Source organism: Haemaphysalis longicornis, unplaced genomic scaffold (genome assembly GCF_048455015.1).
Source record: "Haemaphysalis longicornis isolate Haplotype H1 unplaced genomic scaffold, Haemaphysalis longicornis Haplotype H1 scaffold_3, whole genome shotgun sequence".
Classification (NCBI taxonomy): domain Eukaryota; kingdom Metazoa; phylum Arthropoda; class Arachnida; order Ixodida; family Ixodidae; genus Haemaphysalis; species Haemaphysalis longicornis.
This window is the reverse complement of record NW_027526335.1, coordinates 96187598-96206747: the sequence shown is the minus strand read 5'-3', so window position 1 is coordinate 96206747 and position 19150 is coordinate 96187598. Positions and strand designations below refer to the sequence as shown.

General features: G+C 45.3%; 1 protein-coding gene and 1 long non-coding RNA gene across 2 annotated transcripts; one reads left to right on the top strand and one right to left on the bottom strand.

Annotated features, from left to right (window-relative positions):
- Nucleotides 1-4925: 4925 nt before the first annotated feature.
- On the bottom strand, nt 4926-8520 carry LOC144174907 (uncharacterized). Its single transcript, XM_077703884.1, has 2 exons — nt 8282-8520; nt 4926-6158 (listed from the first exon to the last, which is right to left on the bottom strand). The coding sequence occupies exons 1-2, from the start codon at nt 8350-8352 to the stop codon at nt 5288-5290; spliced, it is 942 nt and encodes a 313-aa protein (XP_077560010.1). The 5' UTR covers nt 8353-8520; the 3' UTR covers nt 4926-5287.
- Nucleotides 8521-11032: 2512 nt separating this feature from the next.
- Nucleotides 11033-16569, top strand: LOC144174906 (uncharacterized). The gene is made up of 2 exons (XR_013323539.1): nt 11033-11298; nt 13122-16569. It is a non-coding gene; the product is annotated as an uncharacterized LOC144174906 (long non-coding RNA).
- The last annotated feature ends 2581 nt before the right edge of the window (nt 16570-19150 follow it).

The window sequence follows — 19150 nt, the reverse complement described above, 5'->3', positions numbered from 1 at the left end:
CTCTCTCTCTCTCTCTCTCTCTCTCTCTCTCTCTCTCTCTCTCTCTCTCTCTCTCTCTCTCTCTCTCTCTCTCTCTCTCTCTCTCTCTCTCTCTCTCTCTCTCTCTCTCTCTCTCTCTCTCTCTCTCTCTCTCTCTCTCTCTCTCATAATTGGCGTCAATCCATTCGTGTCCGCCCTCTTCCCAAAAATATAAAATATGCATCCCACTTTGCACTCCGGTCGTCGACACGCCCGTAGCCAAGCCCAAGAACAAATCTACGAAAACAATCCTAATGTTTTGCACACAGATGCCAGCCCTTACTCCAATCTGTCCCATCACTTAGCCATAGCAACCACTAAAGACAAGATCATCACCTGCACCTCAATCAAGACCACATCTATGTGGGCCACGGAAGAATTTGCTGTGGCCCTCGCCATCACTCGAACACCCGCAACGATTCTAATTACGGACTGTCAAGCCGTCTGTCGCAGCTTTTTATCAGGTTACATGAACTCAACTGCGTGGAACCTCCTGGCTCAACACGCCCCCAACAGGAAGATCGGCATTGTGTGGACCCCGGAACACTCCTCACTAACGGGTAATAATTCTGCCCATAGACAAGCCTGCGAACTCTCCTCCCAGGCCTCTGTGGAAACAGCAAGTCTCGTTCCCCTGCTCACATTTCAAGACATCACCCAACATTACCGCACATCAAGACAACATTTTCCCCCTCCTCACCTGCAGCTTACTAAAACAGAAGAAGTAATACTCCGGAGGCTTCAAACAAACACCTTTCCTCACCCAACTTGGCTACATCGGATGTACCCCACCCAATACCCTGTGCACATGTACATTCTGCCCTAACCCATGTACCCTCGTACACATGATCTTGGGGTGCGCACATAACCCAGCCCTTCCACCTTTACCCACTTCCCCTCCCATCCCTGAGCTGTGGCAGAACCTGACGACCAGTGCCGGCTTGGATGCACAGCAACTCCTGGTGTCCAGGGCTGAGACAGCAAGGTCGTCCCATGGTCTCCCGGACTGAGGAGCCACTACCACATCACCAGGCTCACAATAAAGTTTTTCCTCCTCCTCCTCTTGCAGGTTTGATGCTAACAGTGGTGTCAGTACCCATCAAACGGTCATTTCCCTTGCTCCTCCTCCACATGTATCCTGAATGAACTGAGAATACCTTTCCTTGACTTGGTAAAGCAATAGGGCTGACGCCAAAACTACATGTAATAACACATGTCTATTTATAAGCATGTAATCTTCTCACAAAATGCAAAATTTGGAGTACAAACCCCTATTGCATATGCATTTGAAAATATAGTTAAGTGAACACTAAATCCACAGTTCAAGCCACACTTTCCTCGAACACCAATGAAGTGCATTCAACACACCACAATTCACAGTAAGTTTGGTAGATCCGCCCAATCTTCCATTCTTGCCAAGGAAGTGTCGTTAAATACAGTAATTTAACATGCAATAACCAAGTTCCAACATGGTGCAGTTACCTAACTTTGTTTTGCTGGTACAAAACTGCTGCACTTTTCTCTTGCTCTTTGCACAGACAATTTACATGCCTAGATGGATGGAAAACTTTCAAACGCATGACCCCGATCGAGCATTTTGCACTGCCCAGGGGTGGAACAGCTGTGCCATTTGCACCATTGAACGCCAAACTATTTGTCCTGTGCCACCCTGCACCGAACCACCTCTATTGTACCAAACTGGCTTATCCGCTCCGTCCTGTGCCACATAGCCCAAATTGAGCGACGAGATATGACTGCCATGATGCTCCGTGCCTGAAAATGTGGCTGAAACATCATGTTTTCGTTTTAAATGCGGTTATGTTTTGTTTCATCAAGGCTGAGAGCGGCTATGGAAGATGGCGTTTGCCTAGCTGCAAGCACTACACGCCTTCTCTGCCTTCACTTCGGACCTATTTGTGTTGCATTTGCACGGTTCTGTTTGCCGGTGCCTGTTGCTGCACCACAGTCAATGAAAGATAACCAAATGTGATAGAAATTTTTTTGTGTCACATGTCAAACAGATAGAAAAGTAATATTCCAATGAAAGGTTGCAGTTTATAAAGGTGGACTTTACTTTCGTCATTCCTTCTTGGCGAGCGTAGCTGCATATATTGAACAAGGAGGGTCTTGGACGCTTTTCCCTCGCTTGGTAATTCAGTTCGCCTTTGAGGTGAGGTAATTATACTCATTTTTGCCTGTGAGCTTTGGGGTTAGCTTTGCTTACGTGGAGGAAGGTCCCGCATTGAGCGCCTTCTTACTTGCCCTCGTTATGTAGTCTGGCGCCTGTTTGTATAGGGACGGGGCGGCCGTTGTATGGCACCACCGTCGCTTCAGCGAACAGCGCCGCCCATGGCGAACCGCTCGTCAGTGGAATGCCGGTGGCGGTCAGTGCAGCGTTGTTGTGCATAACTTTCTGCCGTTTTGTTGCGATGCGGCTTGCTAAGCGTAAATAACCACAAGCACTTTTTTCAGATTGCTACATCTTGAGCATGGAGGTGACCTTTACGAGGCCGTGTGTGTGATTTACACCCATACTCAGTAATTACAAGTAGCAGACGACGCTCAATGCGCCAAGCTGGAAGTGTAGCTGGAAGTGCAAGCCCATTCCTTTGTGCAAATTTTTCATGCCTGCGTGCAGTTTGGCTTATTGAGGGATATATTGCAGCTAAATGCTCCTACAAAGCCGGTGTGTGCAGCCGATTCACAAATGCTGCGACGCTGGCCTTTGGCAGTTGATGACGAAACAGCCTCGTGCACCCACGACAAAGCTTAGCCTTCTAAGCTTTACCTCAAAACTGAAATTGTGATGGACGACGCTTCCGTAGCTTTAGTAACAACCGTAGAAACGTGTTTAATTTCACAGAAATGAGCTTGCTACAGTAATCAGGAATCGTTTACAGAATAAATACTGCATGATAGTAGAACGTTACTGCTTTTCGTGGAAAAGCATTGGTTTACAAGAATTGCAATGGTTGCTGGCTAGTTGATTAATGGTTTTTCAAAAAACAATTCCTGTGTGGCTGAAGGACAAGAGACGCGAGGGTGCCGAAAACCGGTGTTCTTAGTGTCACAACTGAGTGATGCCGTCGCTTTACAAGGTGCCTTCTACGCTTGAAAAATCATGCACTCCTCCGTCTAACGACAACGATGGTTTATCGCAACGTGTGGGTTTCCTTAATTGACTTCGATTTAAACTTTGACAAGTTGAGCTTTGAATTTGACCAGTGCACAGTTTGGCCTCTAGATAGCAGCGTCTTTAACTTGGACCATTTCCAATTCAATTTCGAATGAACAAAGCTTCGCGTTCAACCATCGTCGTCGTTAAGCAGAGGCTGGGTGATTTTGCTGTTTAATTTTGCACTTACATGCTCCCCTCTCTAAATCCTAAACGCTCCCAGAGTGTGGGAAATGTGTCTGTGCTGGAGGACTTTGGCTGAAGCCTCCCTATTTGAGGCAACTAGCCGCGCGTTTTTGGTTCCTTCACAAGGCATTATGCAATTTTTTAGGTACTCGGTAAAGGATACTTAAGCGTTAAAAAACACAGGCTGACGTTAACACTGCAAAGTTTTTTAACTATCAGTGCCGGACTTTATATCGGTGCCAGACTTTATTCCACGCATGGAGTAAAATGGGGAGGGGCCCTCAGGGGGGATGGTTTGTGGCTTGGACTGTTGGGTGGTTGAATAACTTTGGCTCTTGACAAAATAACCACTACAAACATGGGAGTTACGCTTCGGCTCTCAAGCTCCCAGGCTGTCACAGTGTCGCTCACCGAAACCGAAGGCACAAACGTCAAGGTTACAAAAAGAAAGTGTAAATTGCCACGACGTTTCCACGGCCACACGGTAATCTATCTCATATGTAAGTGCCTTTTTCTTCAAAGCACACGTATCCAGGTATCCCAGCGTTAAGGCTGGCATGGAAACCATAGTCATTGATGAAGATAATTTAAAGTGCTAGAAGTGAATACTGATATTAACAGTTTTATTCCTACTCAGATCGCACGGAGCTAGGCACAGAGCGCTGCAAAAATTGCTCATATCAATGTAGCCCATTCTCAACCTTGGAAGCACCCAATAAGTTTACGTCACCGTTAGTGCATTTAAAAAGAAATTAATATTAATAATAGTAGTTGTATTCATACTCAGAACGGGTGGAGCCAAGCTTGAATCGCTTCAAGAACCGCTCGTCATTGTAGCCCATGCCAAACTTTAGAAGCGTCCGAAAAACTTACGTAGCCATTATTGCATCTAAGAACTCAACACATCTGTCTAGACTTAGTTTCACCGCACGTATCCACTCACAAGACCACCAAAACATTCAAAGCACCGAAAAAAAACACGGCAAAACCAATGCTAGGATGTGTAGTCCAATGCACCGGCTCACTCCACTAACGGAGGGGAGCGCCGAGTGGTGCCGCCACCCGTCCAACTGCCCGATCCCTATACTCGCAAACCCATGACAAAACTATGTTTTGCTTCGCCAGCACTGAAACCACTGTTCGATAAAAAAAATGCAGGGAAACTCCGTTTTACGGAATGCTACCGTGAGTTCGCTTAACACTGCCAGAAGTGATGGCCTGTTATCTGATCCCCTTCGACTGTGCGCGTGAGGTTTACCCGTAACACGGTGCACTTGCTGGGTCCGAAGGTAGATTACTTTGCCTATTGCAAATTTCCAGATATAGTAGAACCGTGTTCCTGGTTTGGAGTAGGTTCTAGTGCAAGGTAGAATGACTAATAAAGCATATAAATAGATACAACATAACTGGCAGGGGGCTGCCACAGAATCCTGTGCCAACCCCTGCCAAACGGCCGTTCTGGCTGCTCCAAGCCTGCTACAAAAGGGGATATCGCCTCCTCCCAGGACTGCTCCCAAACCAATGGACCCTGTTCCACCCCTGACTGTCACACAGTCACTTAACCTGTTGACTTGGATAGCTGATTAGTGTCAACTTTTGCTGACATCTTAACACTCATCAGAACCGCTGTCATTAAAGCGAACTTAACTGCTGCTGAAAATGCTTGTATACCAGGGGAACATCAAAGTGTGCCATGGGTTTATAAGGTCTGTGTGTACTAGTAGGATTGCAGCAGGTTTAGTGTTACCACTGCTGTCCCAGAAATAAAAAATGCCTGTTATTTTAAAAGGGGAGAAACAAAAAGTTTTAACATAACAGAGTATGAATGAAAAGATTACGTGCAAGAACACTTTTGGCAACCGTTTTTTTTTTTTATTTATAAATAACACTACGACATCCATCAAGGTATTAAGAAGGAGACACATCAACCATTTCAATGTGCACAGAATTGCCCTCGTCATCCCACAAAGTGTCATTCGTCATGGAGTTCGAATTTTCACCAATGTCACTCTTGGCATGCTCTGAAGGCGCACTGGTCTCTCCATTGTTAAACTCTGCGCCACAATCTCCCAACACTTCTTTGGCAAAGTTGGACAGAGAAATCTCGACAATCTTCTTCCCGTCGCGGTACAGGGTTCTCTCGGAGAACAGAACCTTCTTTATAGCCGCCAACCTGCGCTCCGAGCTATGAAACCTTTTTTTCTTCCTTATCAGTCGCCTTCTCGCCGTAGCCAGGGCATTTTTGCGCTTGATGACATGGAACGAAGGCGGCCGGTCCCCAGTGGACTGACTAGGTGGGTTCTCGCTCACATTCACATCGTCGTCATCGATCAGAAAAACCTGCGGCTGCTCTTCCACGCTGCCACAGTTCGATGACACGGTTACTGCATCGGCCGACGAAGGCGCCGGCACTGGCACTGCACTCCTCGGACATCCAAGTTCCTTTTTCTCCTCACTGGGCAGGAGAATTAACTGAGAAGATGGCGGCAGGGTTAGGGTAACAGGACCGCTGAGTGGGTGCTTCAAGTAGGTCGTCGTGAGCTTTGGTTTAGGCTTTGGTGCTGGCTTGGGGGTCTTTCGAGGGAGAGCCACAGCAGAGAAAGCTGAAGGGTCGAACACCGAGGGCACAGCATCACTGAGCAGGACTTCGCAGCGCTCATCAGAGAAGCAGTTTTGCGTGAAGTGGTCCGAGCAGAGCCTTTCACCACGTGCTGGCTTATACGTGGGGGAACCCATGCTGTCCAGCCAGGACTGCCTGAGTGCGTCATCCTTAGGAAAGCTGCAATGCAAGTGTTGAGACATGAACAAGGGTATCCAAAAGGCGAGCAAACATGAATGCAGAACTGACTTTTAGTTGTATTTTACTGAAGTAAAAACACGCCTTTTGAGTACTGATACTACTACCAGTAGCGAGAGAGAAAAAAAAGGATGCGTTATGCCGGCCAGAAAGTAGTGGGGAAGAAACATTGACAATGTGCAGCATAATTCTGGTGTGGTGAACTTGATTTCGCTGCATTTATATAGTTTGCTTTCCTAGTCTACTCTGAAGCTGCTTCTTTTCCGCAGTCCTCATTATCTGCCTAAGCATGCGACAGCACCCACTACCGATAATAGTGCGAATTAAAGAACCAGAACATTTATCACGATGACTAGCAGTTGTCCATGCTTAGACGATGTCAGTGAGCCAATTTTACTCCGGTGCAAGTACATTTACTTCAATAATTATTTCAGAAATTAGCATTCAAAAGCGATCAGTTGTTGAAATGGCATGTGCCGTGAAAAAAGTCCGTGCCCAAACCGGCCTTGCTCGCGGTGACTAAGATTACACACACACACAAGTGGCCCTTTTAAGGCTCATTTTTCTTAAACAAATAAGAGTAAAAATTTGCTAAGCTTGTGAGGAATGAATAAAAACTACCCGTTATCACTCACTTTGCATCGCAATACCTTGCCTGGACACCGTTTCTTATGATGTCGAGCGCATTTTCAACGGCACGAGCTATCTCATTGTAAACACAAACTGTGAGTTTTGTGGGAGGCATCATTTTTCAGAAAAAGCATGCTGTAAAACAAATCTGAGCGCCAGCGAACGCAAAGCTTTTGCGGGAGAGTTGCAACGCTCGGCTTAAAGGAGCCATGAAGAGAAAATGCAAGTTGGTTTTATTCGAAAGATTTCGTGTTTTATAGTGCCCCCAGCGCTTGTCCGGATACAAACGGTGCTTTATTCACTGAGAAATTAAACAATTTAGGTTAAAATTTTGATGTTCCCGCTCAATCGTGCGTTTTCGTGGTCCCAAATGACATCACAGGAACCGACCGCTCTGCAGCCTAAAGTACCTTCATTCACGCATCCGCTGTACAGGGTAGAGACATGTATACGGTGGCGCCGCCATTTTCGGTTGCTCGCTCGCCGCCGAAGCAAGTCATTGTGTCAAAACCGCGCTAAAATTATCGCCGCAACGCAGTTTACTGAAGAAGTTTGAATCATATTGTCTGTTTCGTGTAGCTAGGTCTCGTGGGAAACGAAAAGAATAACGCGTTGAGCCTGTTGGCCCAATTGCGGCGGCACGGGACCGTTCAAAGGTTGTCTCTACCCTGTACAGCGGTGTTGGTTTGTTCCCGCGTTTTTTTACGTTCCGTAACCTAGATGGCGCCACCATACCGTGGCAAGCATTTGGTTTGTTTTTGCCCGCATTCAAATCTGGCTTGTTTTTGTTCTGGGAGAAAATATTCGTTCCCTGAAACAGTGCTCGCTCGACAAATGGGGTCACGTAAGACACCGTTGCTTGCGTCAATCGGCCAGTGTCGTCTGAGACAACCCCAAGCCCCGTAATGCTGTGCAGCTAAACCAAGCATGCTGTGCGCAGTACGAACAGCAGAACGCATCAGTACTTCTATGTTTACATGTGCTTTCGTAATTTCCACTATTTGTCCCATCATTCTTATTGCTTTGTAAAGAATGTGGCCTAAATTTAAGCGCAAATCGCTCGTTCGTCTAGTTTGTAAGCTCTACCTAATTTGCGTCTGCTTCTGCCAGCCTCCGCCAATCGCAGAGCTTAGCTCATGTGACATCATAGGTTCTGTTGCGGGAAATGAGCTGGTGGGTCGCATGACCATTCCCGTTTTTCCTAATTATGTAGCTTATTTGAGCGAAGTTTACGTTAAAAGTGGTGTCAGTATGATTCTAACGAGACAATCTTTTGAATGAACCAAACTTGTGTTTTCTCTTTATGGCTCCTTTAACAGGCTGTATGCGACTGTCACACGAAAGTTATGTGAGGAAGCTACTTATACATCGCACGAATGCGCAATCAAGAGGAGGGCTGGTCGCACTTCACTGGATAAGGAGACAACAATTCACCATCAAATATGATGTTACAACAATAAACATTGGGTATTTACCTGAAAAAGGGCTTTCGGCTCGTGCTCTTCAAATTCATGCATGGCCCGAACGCACACTTACTGCGAACCATCGCAGATTAGCGTAAGCAGGCTTGGTAGCGGCGCTTATACAATCGGGGCCACAATACAACTACGCGGTGTAAGTGCACAGTTATGAACTATTCAGGAACGTAGCGCTTCTTCACGCACGGCTTCTCGCCCGGCAGACGCCATGTTTGAAGAAATTGGACGATGACTTGGATTGGAATGGATTAGGTATGCGTCCGAAGAACAGAGAGACCTCTGTAGAGCCACTGTATCTGTAGTAGACTGAAGCGTCTATCAATACTAAATTCTTTTTATTCATAGCATTCATATTGAGTTAAACTCTGTATTTACTAAATTTTCGCCAAATAGCAACAAGCTCTCCTCTTTCTTTTCCATCTCGTGTCGTCTGCTAGCGTTGTCTGTCACGATCCTTGTCGCAGCTACAGTGTACTAGAAGGAAGTACACTCTACTACTGTACTACCTTCACTCTTCTAGTAGCGAAGGTATTACACTTTTCTAGTACACTGTACCGCAGCTGCACGTACTGCCCGGCACGTCAGCAGTGTCCCGCGCTGTGCACTTGCAGTAGAATGAAACTTCTTCACCAGCACTGCACTGTAGAACACAGTGGGAACGCTGAGTGTATGCATGGCGACCATCGTTAGCGCCTGCACTCTGAAAGCACTAAAAGCATGCGTCCCGTGGCGGAGACTCAGATTAATTCGAACTAGCGCTGAGCACGAGGACGCGGGTTCGATTCCCGGCCGCGGCGGCCGCTTTTCTGATGGAGGCGAAAAGCAAAAACACCCGTGTGTACGAGATTTCGGCACGCGTTAGAGATCCCCAGGTGGTCAAAATTAATCCGGAGCCCTCCACTACGGCGCGCCTCATCGCCTGCGTTGCGTCGGCGCGTTAATCCCCACAGTCAATCAATTCGCTAGCTCGTCATTCGTATCCCACCCCTCTCCTTCCACAAGCGCGCACTGATTGCATTGGCGGCTTTAAGTCCCCTGGATCTGGTTAAAGGCTCTTCCTTTTTAGCTGAATACTGGTGAAGGCCATTTACGAACTTTGGCTAAAGCAACTGCGATGGATTTCGTTTCATCTTTCTGCACGCCCTGGCGAGCCCCTCCGTCCTTTCTTCTTTCCTTTTTTTTGTCGTGCCTTTCGAAAAAAAAAGTTTGTACGTTGGGGACTTTCCGCAGTAGTAGTTGAAGTGTGTACGGCCGTATTCACGAGTGCAGACTTGCAATGATAGGGACAGTTTATGTACTAGAACGCGTAATTATTGCATCGACGTAGAAAATAACACCGTGCCAGTAACCACGTACACAAGTTCCTCGCATTTGAATATAAACAGACATAATAAGATTATCCCAATAAATATACCTTTTCCCGAAATAAGGAGCACCCGAGGCTTTACTTTTTTGAAGTCTACTTCCAAAACTAGTTCCAACTCGAAGCTCTCCGTAGACGGCATAGTGTTTAACCCTGCGCATCTTGCGTGTATGCGCATACAGACGCCGCGGCTCCAAGGTAGCAACATAAAATCTACCCTATTTTATGACGCAATAACTTTGGCAGTTCCGAGTATGATTCGGCTAAGGGAGAATTCATATGCCACGTGTGAATATAGTTAAGTTTTTTACTTCGTTTAACAAGCGGCAAGCAACTGCTGCCTACAAAGCTGAAAAATTTCGGAGCCCGTCACGTGATGGCTTCGAAATGTTTTTTTGCAGTGAATCTGTAATAGACTAACTCACCAGGTTTTTTTTTGTTTGTTTTTTGCGTCCGTATAAATCCGCTCCCTCCTCACTTCGGTACAACCTCTCCCTTCGATTACCCGTTCGCCTCCGGCGCTTCATGTGTAGGGTTGTTCGTTTTCGGGTAAAACCTGATTTTACCTGAATTTTACGCCCCGAACATGTTGCAGGAGAATCGGATTACACCCGAATTCTCCACGAATGGACCTTTTTAAAGAAGCGCCCTGTGCAGTCGTGGGCTGACGTCCGCCGTTCTCAAGCACCACTTGCAGGAAGCAAGCCCCAGGAACCAAGCTTTGGAACTCATTGAGTATTGGCATGAGCCTACCGCTCGCTACCTTAGTCTGGCAAATGCTGCACTGGCATTGTTGTGCTTAGCTAATGGAAGCTCAGATGTCAAGAGAACTTCCTCCCGGCTGAGGTACGTACCCCAGACAACACCAAACATCCTAAGGACATCCCAAAAAAGGCCCTAAATCCCATGTCCCAAACAGCACAGCCTATGGGCATCCCTGGGACTTCCGCACTGGGAGTGTCCTAAAAATGTCCACGAATGGCTGTGATTGGGATGTATGCGGAAGCGCATCCGTGCTTTTTGTTGATTCGGTCAGCCCAATGTTTTGTTTTTGTGCATAGATGAATAAAACGCATAGGCGCGTGTAATGCGCGTGAAGGAGGTACAGCCGTAAAGCAAATGCATGGAGGAAGAAAAACTTTTCTTTCCTCCATGAGTAAATGCCTCGCGTACCCGCAGTATGGTCCCTAGAATATGGGACCATACCCGCAGGTAGCGCGTGATTGTTACAGGAAGTGCTTCAGAGAAAGGCTAGTACACTGATTAAACCAACTGAAAACGCTGCTTTTGAGCACGGCAACTTTCTAAGGGAGGAAAGAACCGTCCCGCTCAGATGGCCTGCTGCTTGATTCTGGGTCCGCTTTTGTTGCCATTTTATTTCGTATTTATGTACAATATTTCAAACTATAAGTTAAAAACTAAAATTTCTATTTTATTTTAATTATATCTCAATACATTTTTAAAGCTTCGTTGTTATTCTACACCATTAGAGACGTCTGTGAGCTTTTTACGAAACTGATTCAGCCGATTCAGCCATCGCAGTTTTATAAACATGGCCGCCCGCGGATGGAAATGTGCGCCGTGCTCGCCGTGCTATAGTGCCTAGGCACTATAGCCGTGCTCCCGTGCTGCTGGAACGTCATTTCACAAGGTAACTATTGCAAGTCGTTTATATGTACCACTCAGTGTTTAAACCCTTCCAATGCCCCTCTTGTGTTTTATGCATGATTTCTTGCTCTGTGGTCGAAAGTGGGTGCTCAGTGCGGAAACGGTCGAAAGGCTTCTCCCGGGGTGGCGGGAGAAGTTGCAACGCTTGCTGCACTGTTTCGCGTCGCTCAACTTGTTTTGTACCTCTAGCTGTTGATTATTTTACATGAATTTATTATACAACTAGTGTAGAAGGGCATCACTGCAACAGATACAAAAAAAACGCCGCAGATGCCGGAAAGCCGAGAAAGAACAACTCTAGACAAAGAGACATTATTGGGCCTCAATAGTTTGACTAAGTAAAACTTTTCGCGTAGCTTAGTTCCTGGTTCTAGGCCTCAATCATCAGTCCCGCGCTACCTGGAACGAAATCACTCATTTCTCGCATGTATTTAGGTAAAACCACGTCTCGGGTTTTGTCAACGCGTGAGACAGTCCAGTGACAGCCCTCGGTACTGACAGCGTTTTCTTCTTTTTCTTTTTTTTTTTTTCAGAAATGATAGAACGGCATAGCGCAGGCGTTATGCGTTATAATTTACGCGTTTAACATTTTTAAATGAATAGCATGTCAGTGTGTGATGTGCTCAGTTTACTCAGCTCGCGTGATCGCCTGTCCTTGTATGTGCTAATGACTGTTCTGCAATCTAAATGTGGCTTGCCGCTGTAACTTTGCGGCCATTTGTAGATGGGCATGTTGGCGACTACACAACCTCCACAGCAAAGAGAATTCCGGCAAACTATGCAACAAATGGCAACGTGATCTGGGCCGCTTTGAATACTCAGATCTGGGCCGCTTTGACGACTGTTTTAAAGAAGGGCACCGTGGGGGTAGTTGTGCATCATGTTTAAAGGGCTGCGAAGACTGACTTCACAGTGCGGTTACTCTTAAAAAGCCTTAACAATTTTTCATGAGCGGTAAACACAACCTTTCACTCATTTTGTTTGTAATCTTTCTCAAATTGCACGATAAGCTCTGAATATAGGTACTGCCAAGCAGCTATATTTCTTTTTGCCAGTTTCCTGTAGTCTCTTGTCGGCAAACAGACACTCAGAGATGCAGTTAGCAGTTTTTACAGGCAGCTTTAAACCTGGTGGGAATTACCAGAAAACTGCGACTCCCGTGTCTAGTGTAGTCCTTGTTATTGTTACTCTGTTATATTTCATTGTGCTTTGCACCATTGTATCCCGGGGAAGACTAATGTAATGGCGCATTTGACAAACGTTTAATGGTAAATGGCTGCAGTAGCTTGCATGTGTGTGATGCGTTGTGCCAGCAACCATGATTGTAAGAGCCAGTTCAAAATCTCTTGTCTGAAAATTATTTAGAAAAACTGTTTCATTTACATCTGAAGCAGGTGAAATGTTTGGGCAATCATGGAATGTAAAGGTCATGTCCATGAAACAGAACTAAATAGCAAAATTTCTATCGCACATCAAGTGTCTGCGCAAAACAACCCGCAAGTTCCTCAAGGTTTCGCGTGGCGGCGGGCTGCTTTAGTGTTGTGAGTTCTGGCCGCGAGGTTTATTTTGACTGTAGCGCAATCACGAGAGCATGTATCAGGAAGGGCATTGTGAGAGATCAGCGAAGCTCAGCTTGTACTCGTAAGCATGCCGTTTTACCCATGGTGTGAAATCACCATGGGTAAATGTTTATCTGTACACTTCGGTAATGCTCGAGTTGTGTTTCCTAACTGGCAGTGTTCAAGCTAGCCGGTGTCTGCACTGTTCATTGAATTCATTACAAGTTGTTTTCTAAATTATGTGCAGGCAGCTTCATGGGCCATGGAAAGCCTCCCCAGCCACAAGGAACTCCAAAGGATAAGACAGTAACAGCAACACAGTTCTGACCTGCTGCAGAAAGAGCTGCGGCACACTAGAAAATCCTTGGAGCTCCAATGCAGTGACTGCCAAGGAATGATATGAAAGTCGTTTAATCTGATTGTCTTTTTCTTGATTGCTGATGTATATTTTCCTGACACTAATCTAAACTGTTTTTTTTTTTTTTTTTTGTGGTAAGCTACTACGTGGTAAAAAAACTACAGATTTCAGGGCATCATGCGAGAATTAGGTGCATGGCACCAGTACTCCCTCAGGGTGTGGTTGTCCATTTGGACGTTTGTATGGTCTCTGCTGTGAGTCAACTAACACCACATACATGGCTAATGTACTATTACAAAGTGCAGCCTGTCTAGTTTTGAGTGATATCAATATTATTTATCTTAGTGTATGAGAGACAAATTCAAATTTAAAACTCGAGAAATCTTATTTTGCTTCACTTGCCTCTATTTTCGAAGTTATAGAAAACAATTCAACAGAAATTGGATAGATTGCTGTGCATTCATAATACATACCAATTAGTGGCTGCATGATGGAATTCAATTGGTTTCAAAATTTCTTCATATTTCTGCTAAAAAAGTCTAAGAAGGGAAATTCTCTACTTGATATTTACATGACTCAGTGCAGAGCAGTGATAGTTTTTGTACATGTTGGTTGTAGACTAATTTTTTTGCCGTCAAAATTTGGCTGCATTGATTTGGGATTTTTTAATTGCCAAGGTTAAAATGTCGCAATATACATCCTTACACGGTCCCACATTTTCAACGCTAACTCATAAGTATGCATGCACATATATTTCCACATTTAGACCTCAGTGCGTAAAATGGTAACAAAATGCAGCCAAAGTTTAAAGGTAGGAAAATATGCATACAGCCAACACGTGCAAAGTGTTATTCTTCTGCTCTAAGCCGTGTAATGTTACCTGTTCATCAATTTTCTTCTGTTAGCTTTTATTTGCCTTTTAGCAGACAGGTGAAAACCTATTTGGCTGAGAACAAATTTGTCATCATGTGGCCAATTGGCATGTCTTCTAAGCACACAGCAAATGTCCTCCCTTTACGTTGAATAGTTCTACATAATTCTTTTCGAATGTAGGTACACGTGATCCAAAATTTTATTCTATAAGTTTTTTTTTACTATATCAATCAGAACTAGATCAGCTGGCCTTTCGAATGATTTCTATGTGTGTGTGGTGCAAAGCGATGCCTTACGGTAGCCCCGTATTGTTCAAAAAAGCCGCGCGGCCTGAGGGAGTGTGACTGCCACATTAAAGGGCCATGCATACAAAATACATGCTTGTTTTCGAAAGATTTGGGGTTTTGTAGTGCCCTTTGCACGTGTTGGGCAGCAAATGATGCTTTATTCGCCAAGAAATTAATCAGTTCAAGTTAAAATTTTGATTCTCCCGCCAAATCGTGTGTTTTGCGACGTCTGCCATGACATCACAAGGAAGGGTCTTCAAGCTAATTTCAAGTGCGCCGTCCTGCCTGCAGTGGACTGCGGAGCCTTGTTTACCATCAATCCTCTTAAATACGCCACCATGCTGTCTTCACATTTGCTTTGTTTTTGACTGTATTTGCACCTGGCTTGGTTTTATTACGGTAGGTACTAATTGCTTTGTGAAACATGGGGTACGTCTACAATTAGGGTCACGTAAGACAATGTCGCTTACACCGCTCGGCCAGTGTCGTGTGAGAACCCCAAAGCACCACAGTGCTGTGCTGCTATAACAAGCATAGTGTGCGCAGTAGTTAACAGCAATACGCACTGGTTCTTCTTTTGTAACTTCCATTGTTTCACCCCACCATTCTTACTGCTATAAAATGAATATGCATTACACTTAAGCGACAATAGTTTATTCTGCAAGCTTATAGCCCTGCCTAACTTGCGTTTGCTTTTGCTGGCCTCAGCCAATCAGCCGTATGGTGTCGTGTCCTAGTGTGGGAAGTGAGCTAGTGGGTCGCATGGCAATTCCCTTTTTTCCTAATTATGTAGCTTATTTGAGCAACGTTTACATTTAAAGGGGCCATGGAGACAGGTCAAGTTTGGTTCCTTCAAAAGATTGCCTCGGTAGAATCAGGTTGACACCACTTTTAATGTAAACTGCACTCAAATAAGCTACATAATTAGGAAAAAAGGGAATGGCCATGCGACCCACTAGCTCATTTACCGCAGCAGAACCTATGATGTCATATGCCGAGCTGCGCGATTGGCTGAGGCCGGCAAATGCAAATTAGGCAGAGTTCATAAGCATGCCCAAAGAGCTATTTTCATTTAAATTTAGGGCACATTCTTTTTATAACGGTAAGAATGGTGGGACAAACAGGGGAAGTTAGGAAAGCACACGTAAACATTGAAGTACCTCTGTGTACTGCTGTTGGTACTGCACGCAGTATGCTTCGTTTAGATGCATAGCACTGCGGGGCTTTGGAATTTTCTCATACAACACTGGCCAACTGACGCAAGCGACGGTGTCTTACGTGACCATATTTGTCGAGCGAGCACCATGTTTCACAAACTGGTTATTTTCTCCATGAATAAAAACAAGCCATGTTTAAATACGGTCACAAACAAACCAAAAACATAAGACTGCTTTCCGTGGTGTGGTGGCGCCATCTAGGTCAACGTAAACAAGTCTCCGCTCCACACCAACTTTAGCTGAAAGACCTGCCCTTATGATATCACTGCAAACGTCATTCAAACACACGTTCTGGCGTGAAAATCAAAATTTTAGCTTAAATTGATTAATTTCGCACTGAACAAAGCATTGTTTGCTTCTGGACAAACACTGGGGGCACTATAGAACACGAAATCTTTCGAATAAAACAAACTTGTATTTTGTCTTCATGGCCCCTTTAAAGTCGTGTCAAAATGTTTCTATCGAGGCAATCTTTCTAATGAACCAAACTTGTGTTTTGTCTGCATGGCCCTTTTAATGGTTTTCAGTAACTTTCTATGCACTAATGTGCTTTTCCTGTGTCGTGAAACATGTTTCACCTTTTGATATTTATAAAGTACAGCACTTTCAGACCTTATTCTTTATGCCATAAATTGCTTAGAAATTAGGCTCACTCCGTTTTGTAAATGAATTATTCAGGTGCATGGCACATTTCTGATGTAAAAGAGAAGAGACGGCTCTTATCTTTCTGTACATAACTCGTGCTACCTTTAGAAATTTTTCATGTGAAATTTCACTTCTGCTTCAGCTAGTCGAATTTATTGTCAGAAACAGAAGTAAAGTCAAGCATCAAGTTATAAAGAACTTTTGTTTGTGGTATTAAAAGTGTATGGTGTACCTTTAAGACTTAAGTGCTGCTTGATTTTGCCACTGATCTCTGTTATGTACGAAATTCGTCCAATAAAATGGTTTTGCAAGGTTTTGCAGAGTTCTAATTGTGCACTTGAGTGGAGGAAAAGCTCCATTGCAATGGAATGTTGAGCTATAACCACAAGCATTAATCAAACGTGTCCTGAAAAGGACCTACGAGCACCTTTTTGGAACATCCCAAAAATTTCCTTTCTTTGTTCTACATGGGATGTCAGACCTCCCAGCAAAGTCCTAGTCTGGGACATCCCAGCGAGGTCTTTTTTTGTATCACTTGGGATGTTTTTGGAACTTAAGTGGGATGTCCCTGGGAGTTCCCGAACTCCCAGGTGGGACATCCCTGGCACTTACCTAGGATGTATGTGCGTTGTCTGGGGTTCAACGATCGGGCAGGTTTGGAATTGAGACGGACAAATGGCGCATGCAGATGGTTATGTATGTAAACAAGGATGTGTAAAAAAATCGATGACCACATTTTGGGAATAAAATATTCCATTTCTTAGACGTTATCAATGCTCTTTACTGTCGTCATTAGTTACTTATTTCCAAACAAACGCCACATTTTAGGCAGTAATTGCTAAGAAACCTGAGCCCCCCACCCCTCCCCCCAATAACTAACTGGAAAGAAACACCAATTTTAATGCGTTAGAGTTAACGAGTTCGTGATATACTTTCTGACAAAATAAACGGAGTGTATTACTTAGTACATTTGTAGATTTAACTTGAAAAAAAAAAAACGCGAATTTCGGAACCGTTGTACAAAAAACCTGATTTCTTCCCATTTGTGCAGTGCACTTGTCAGAAATATGCACTTCGGCCTCGCGCACATGGGGCCAGTGTGAGCGGGTAAAAATAAGTTAAAATTACGTTAAAAGAATGCTACCACTTATATGGAATATTCGCTTTTCCCCCCATCAGGCTGCATCTACACTTATAGTAGGATAAACTGGTGATGCGACTACGAGATAAATGACAAGAAGCCGAAGCTATATTGTTACGAGGCGAGGATGCGGTAGAGAAAAATGTATATATAGTATTTACACTATTTACAGGCGGAAAGGCTGGGCTGCGCCAGTGCCGCTAACATTCAGAATGGACCGCCAAAAACCTCGTCGTCCTCTTCCAACAGCACCCTTCGCTGAACGTCCTGTTTTTGACTGTGCAGCAATCCCTCACAAACACATCGTTCGTCCTCTTCTCGTTTGCCCCGTGGCATTACCCCTCGGCGGAACAAGCGCCGTTGCGGCGCTATGGCGAATCGATAAGAGGCGGTTGGTACGGATTCGGACGTACAACATGGACAATGTCCGTAGGAGGTACACGACTCGACGAGGTTGGAGAAACGGGGGAGATCCCATACGTGACATCGGTCACTTGACGTAGTAGGCAATACGGGCCACAGTAGCGGGGCAGCAGTTTTTAGATGCGACTGCATCTCATTCACTCGCCTTGTCCCTGCATCCGGCGTCGGCGTTGTTGTCGGGGTCATGCCCCTCCCCCATTCTCCTCGCCGCGCGAGCTGCGCTCTCCGCCGCTCACCCCCTCTCCTCTCCGATAGCGAACACTCTCTCGCGAGGGGCATTGGATTGGATTCGAATGGATTGGCTTGGCTTCGCTTGGCTTGGATTGGATTAAAGTGGATTGTGTTGGATTGTGTTGCGTCATAGCCGCGGCAGACGCACTGGCGCCGGCGCGTCCCCTCACCGTTATGCGCGTTATAAAACGCGGTGCCTGCGCCGCTCCGCTCCATCGTTCCAGCGCCGTTCCTCCGCTGTCCAACGCTGCAACGTGAACCCCCTATGCGTCGCATCTACACAGGGGTTCCCGCGAGGGGAGGTGGGAGATTTTTCAGAAAGCCCGAGTTGTGGGTTAGGTGAACAGAGAACAAGTGATCCCGGAGTGAAGTGTGCCACGCGGTGTTTGCGTGGGGTCGTAAATCGCCTTGTGATGAAGCTTGTGTTGAAGAAAGTCGGTGGCGGGCTATCTGCCGAACATGATCCGCGCGAGAAATGGCTTCTGGGGCGTATTTTTTTATTTATTTATTTATTTGAGTATACTGCAGACCTTCTCGGTCCAAGCAGGAGTGATACAATGGGTAATACAAACAACGATGTCACGTACAGAAAGGCACAGACACAATCCAAGAAAAGAAGAAAAAAAAACTATACAATTCCTAGTAGTCAAAACAACAGTGTCAGAATGCAAAGTTCAGAATCATGCGGAAAAGTACAATCCAATCGAAGGGAAAAAACTGCTAGTGAAAAAAATACTCCGACCGCCCTGCCTGCGGCAGTTGCAAAACACACGGCGAAAGCACAGCAAAGTTCATCGACAATGTCATGCCACTCATATGAATGTTTCCAGCCACTGCATGTTTCCAGGCGACTGTTCCTTCCGTTCTGCTTGGGTTGTCTCAGATGGCCTCTAAATGTGCTCGAGGCAATTCAAACGTTTTACTCCTTTTTGCATAGTATTTTACAGATGTGTGAGTGTGCGAGGTAGACGGGTCTTCTTTCATGAGAGAGAGATAGAGAGAGATCTGTGTTGAAGTTCATAGAGATTGGTCCGCGTATTTCACCGCCTACATGCTCCTGCATTGAGGAGGAAGAGGAGAAGGAGGAGGAGGGGAAGCCGT

What these genes read in the sequence shown, in the direction of transcription:
- LOC144174907 (XM_077703884.1), bottom strand. Translation starts at nt 8,352, where the DNA reads ATGGTTCGCAGTAAGTGTGCGTTCGGGCCATGCATGAATTTGAAGAGC. An exon ending in AGCCGAAAGCCCTTTTTCAG is followed by an intron (nt 6,159 to 8,281) that starts GTAAATACCCAA and finishes CTTGCATTGCAG; the next exon opens with CTTTCCTAAGGATGACGCAC.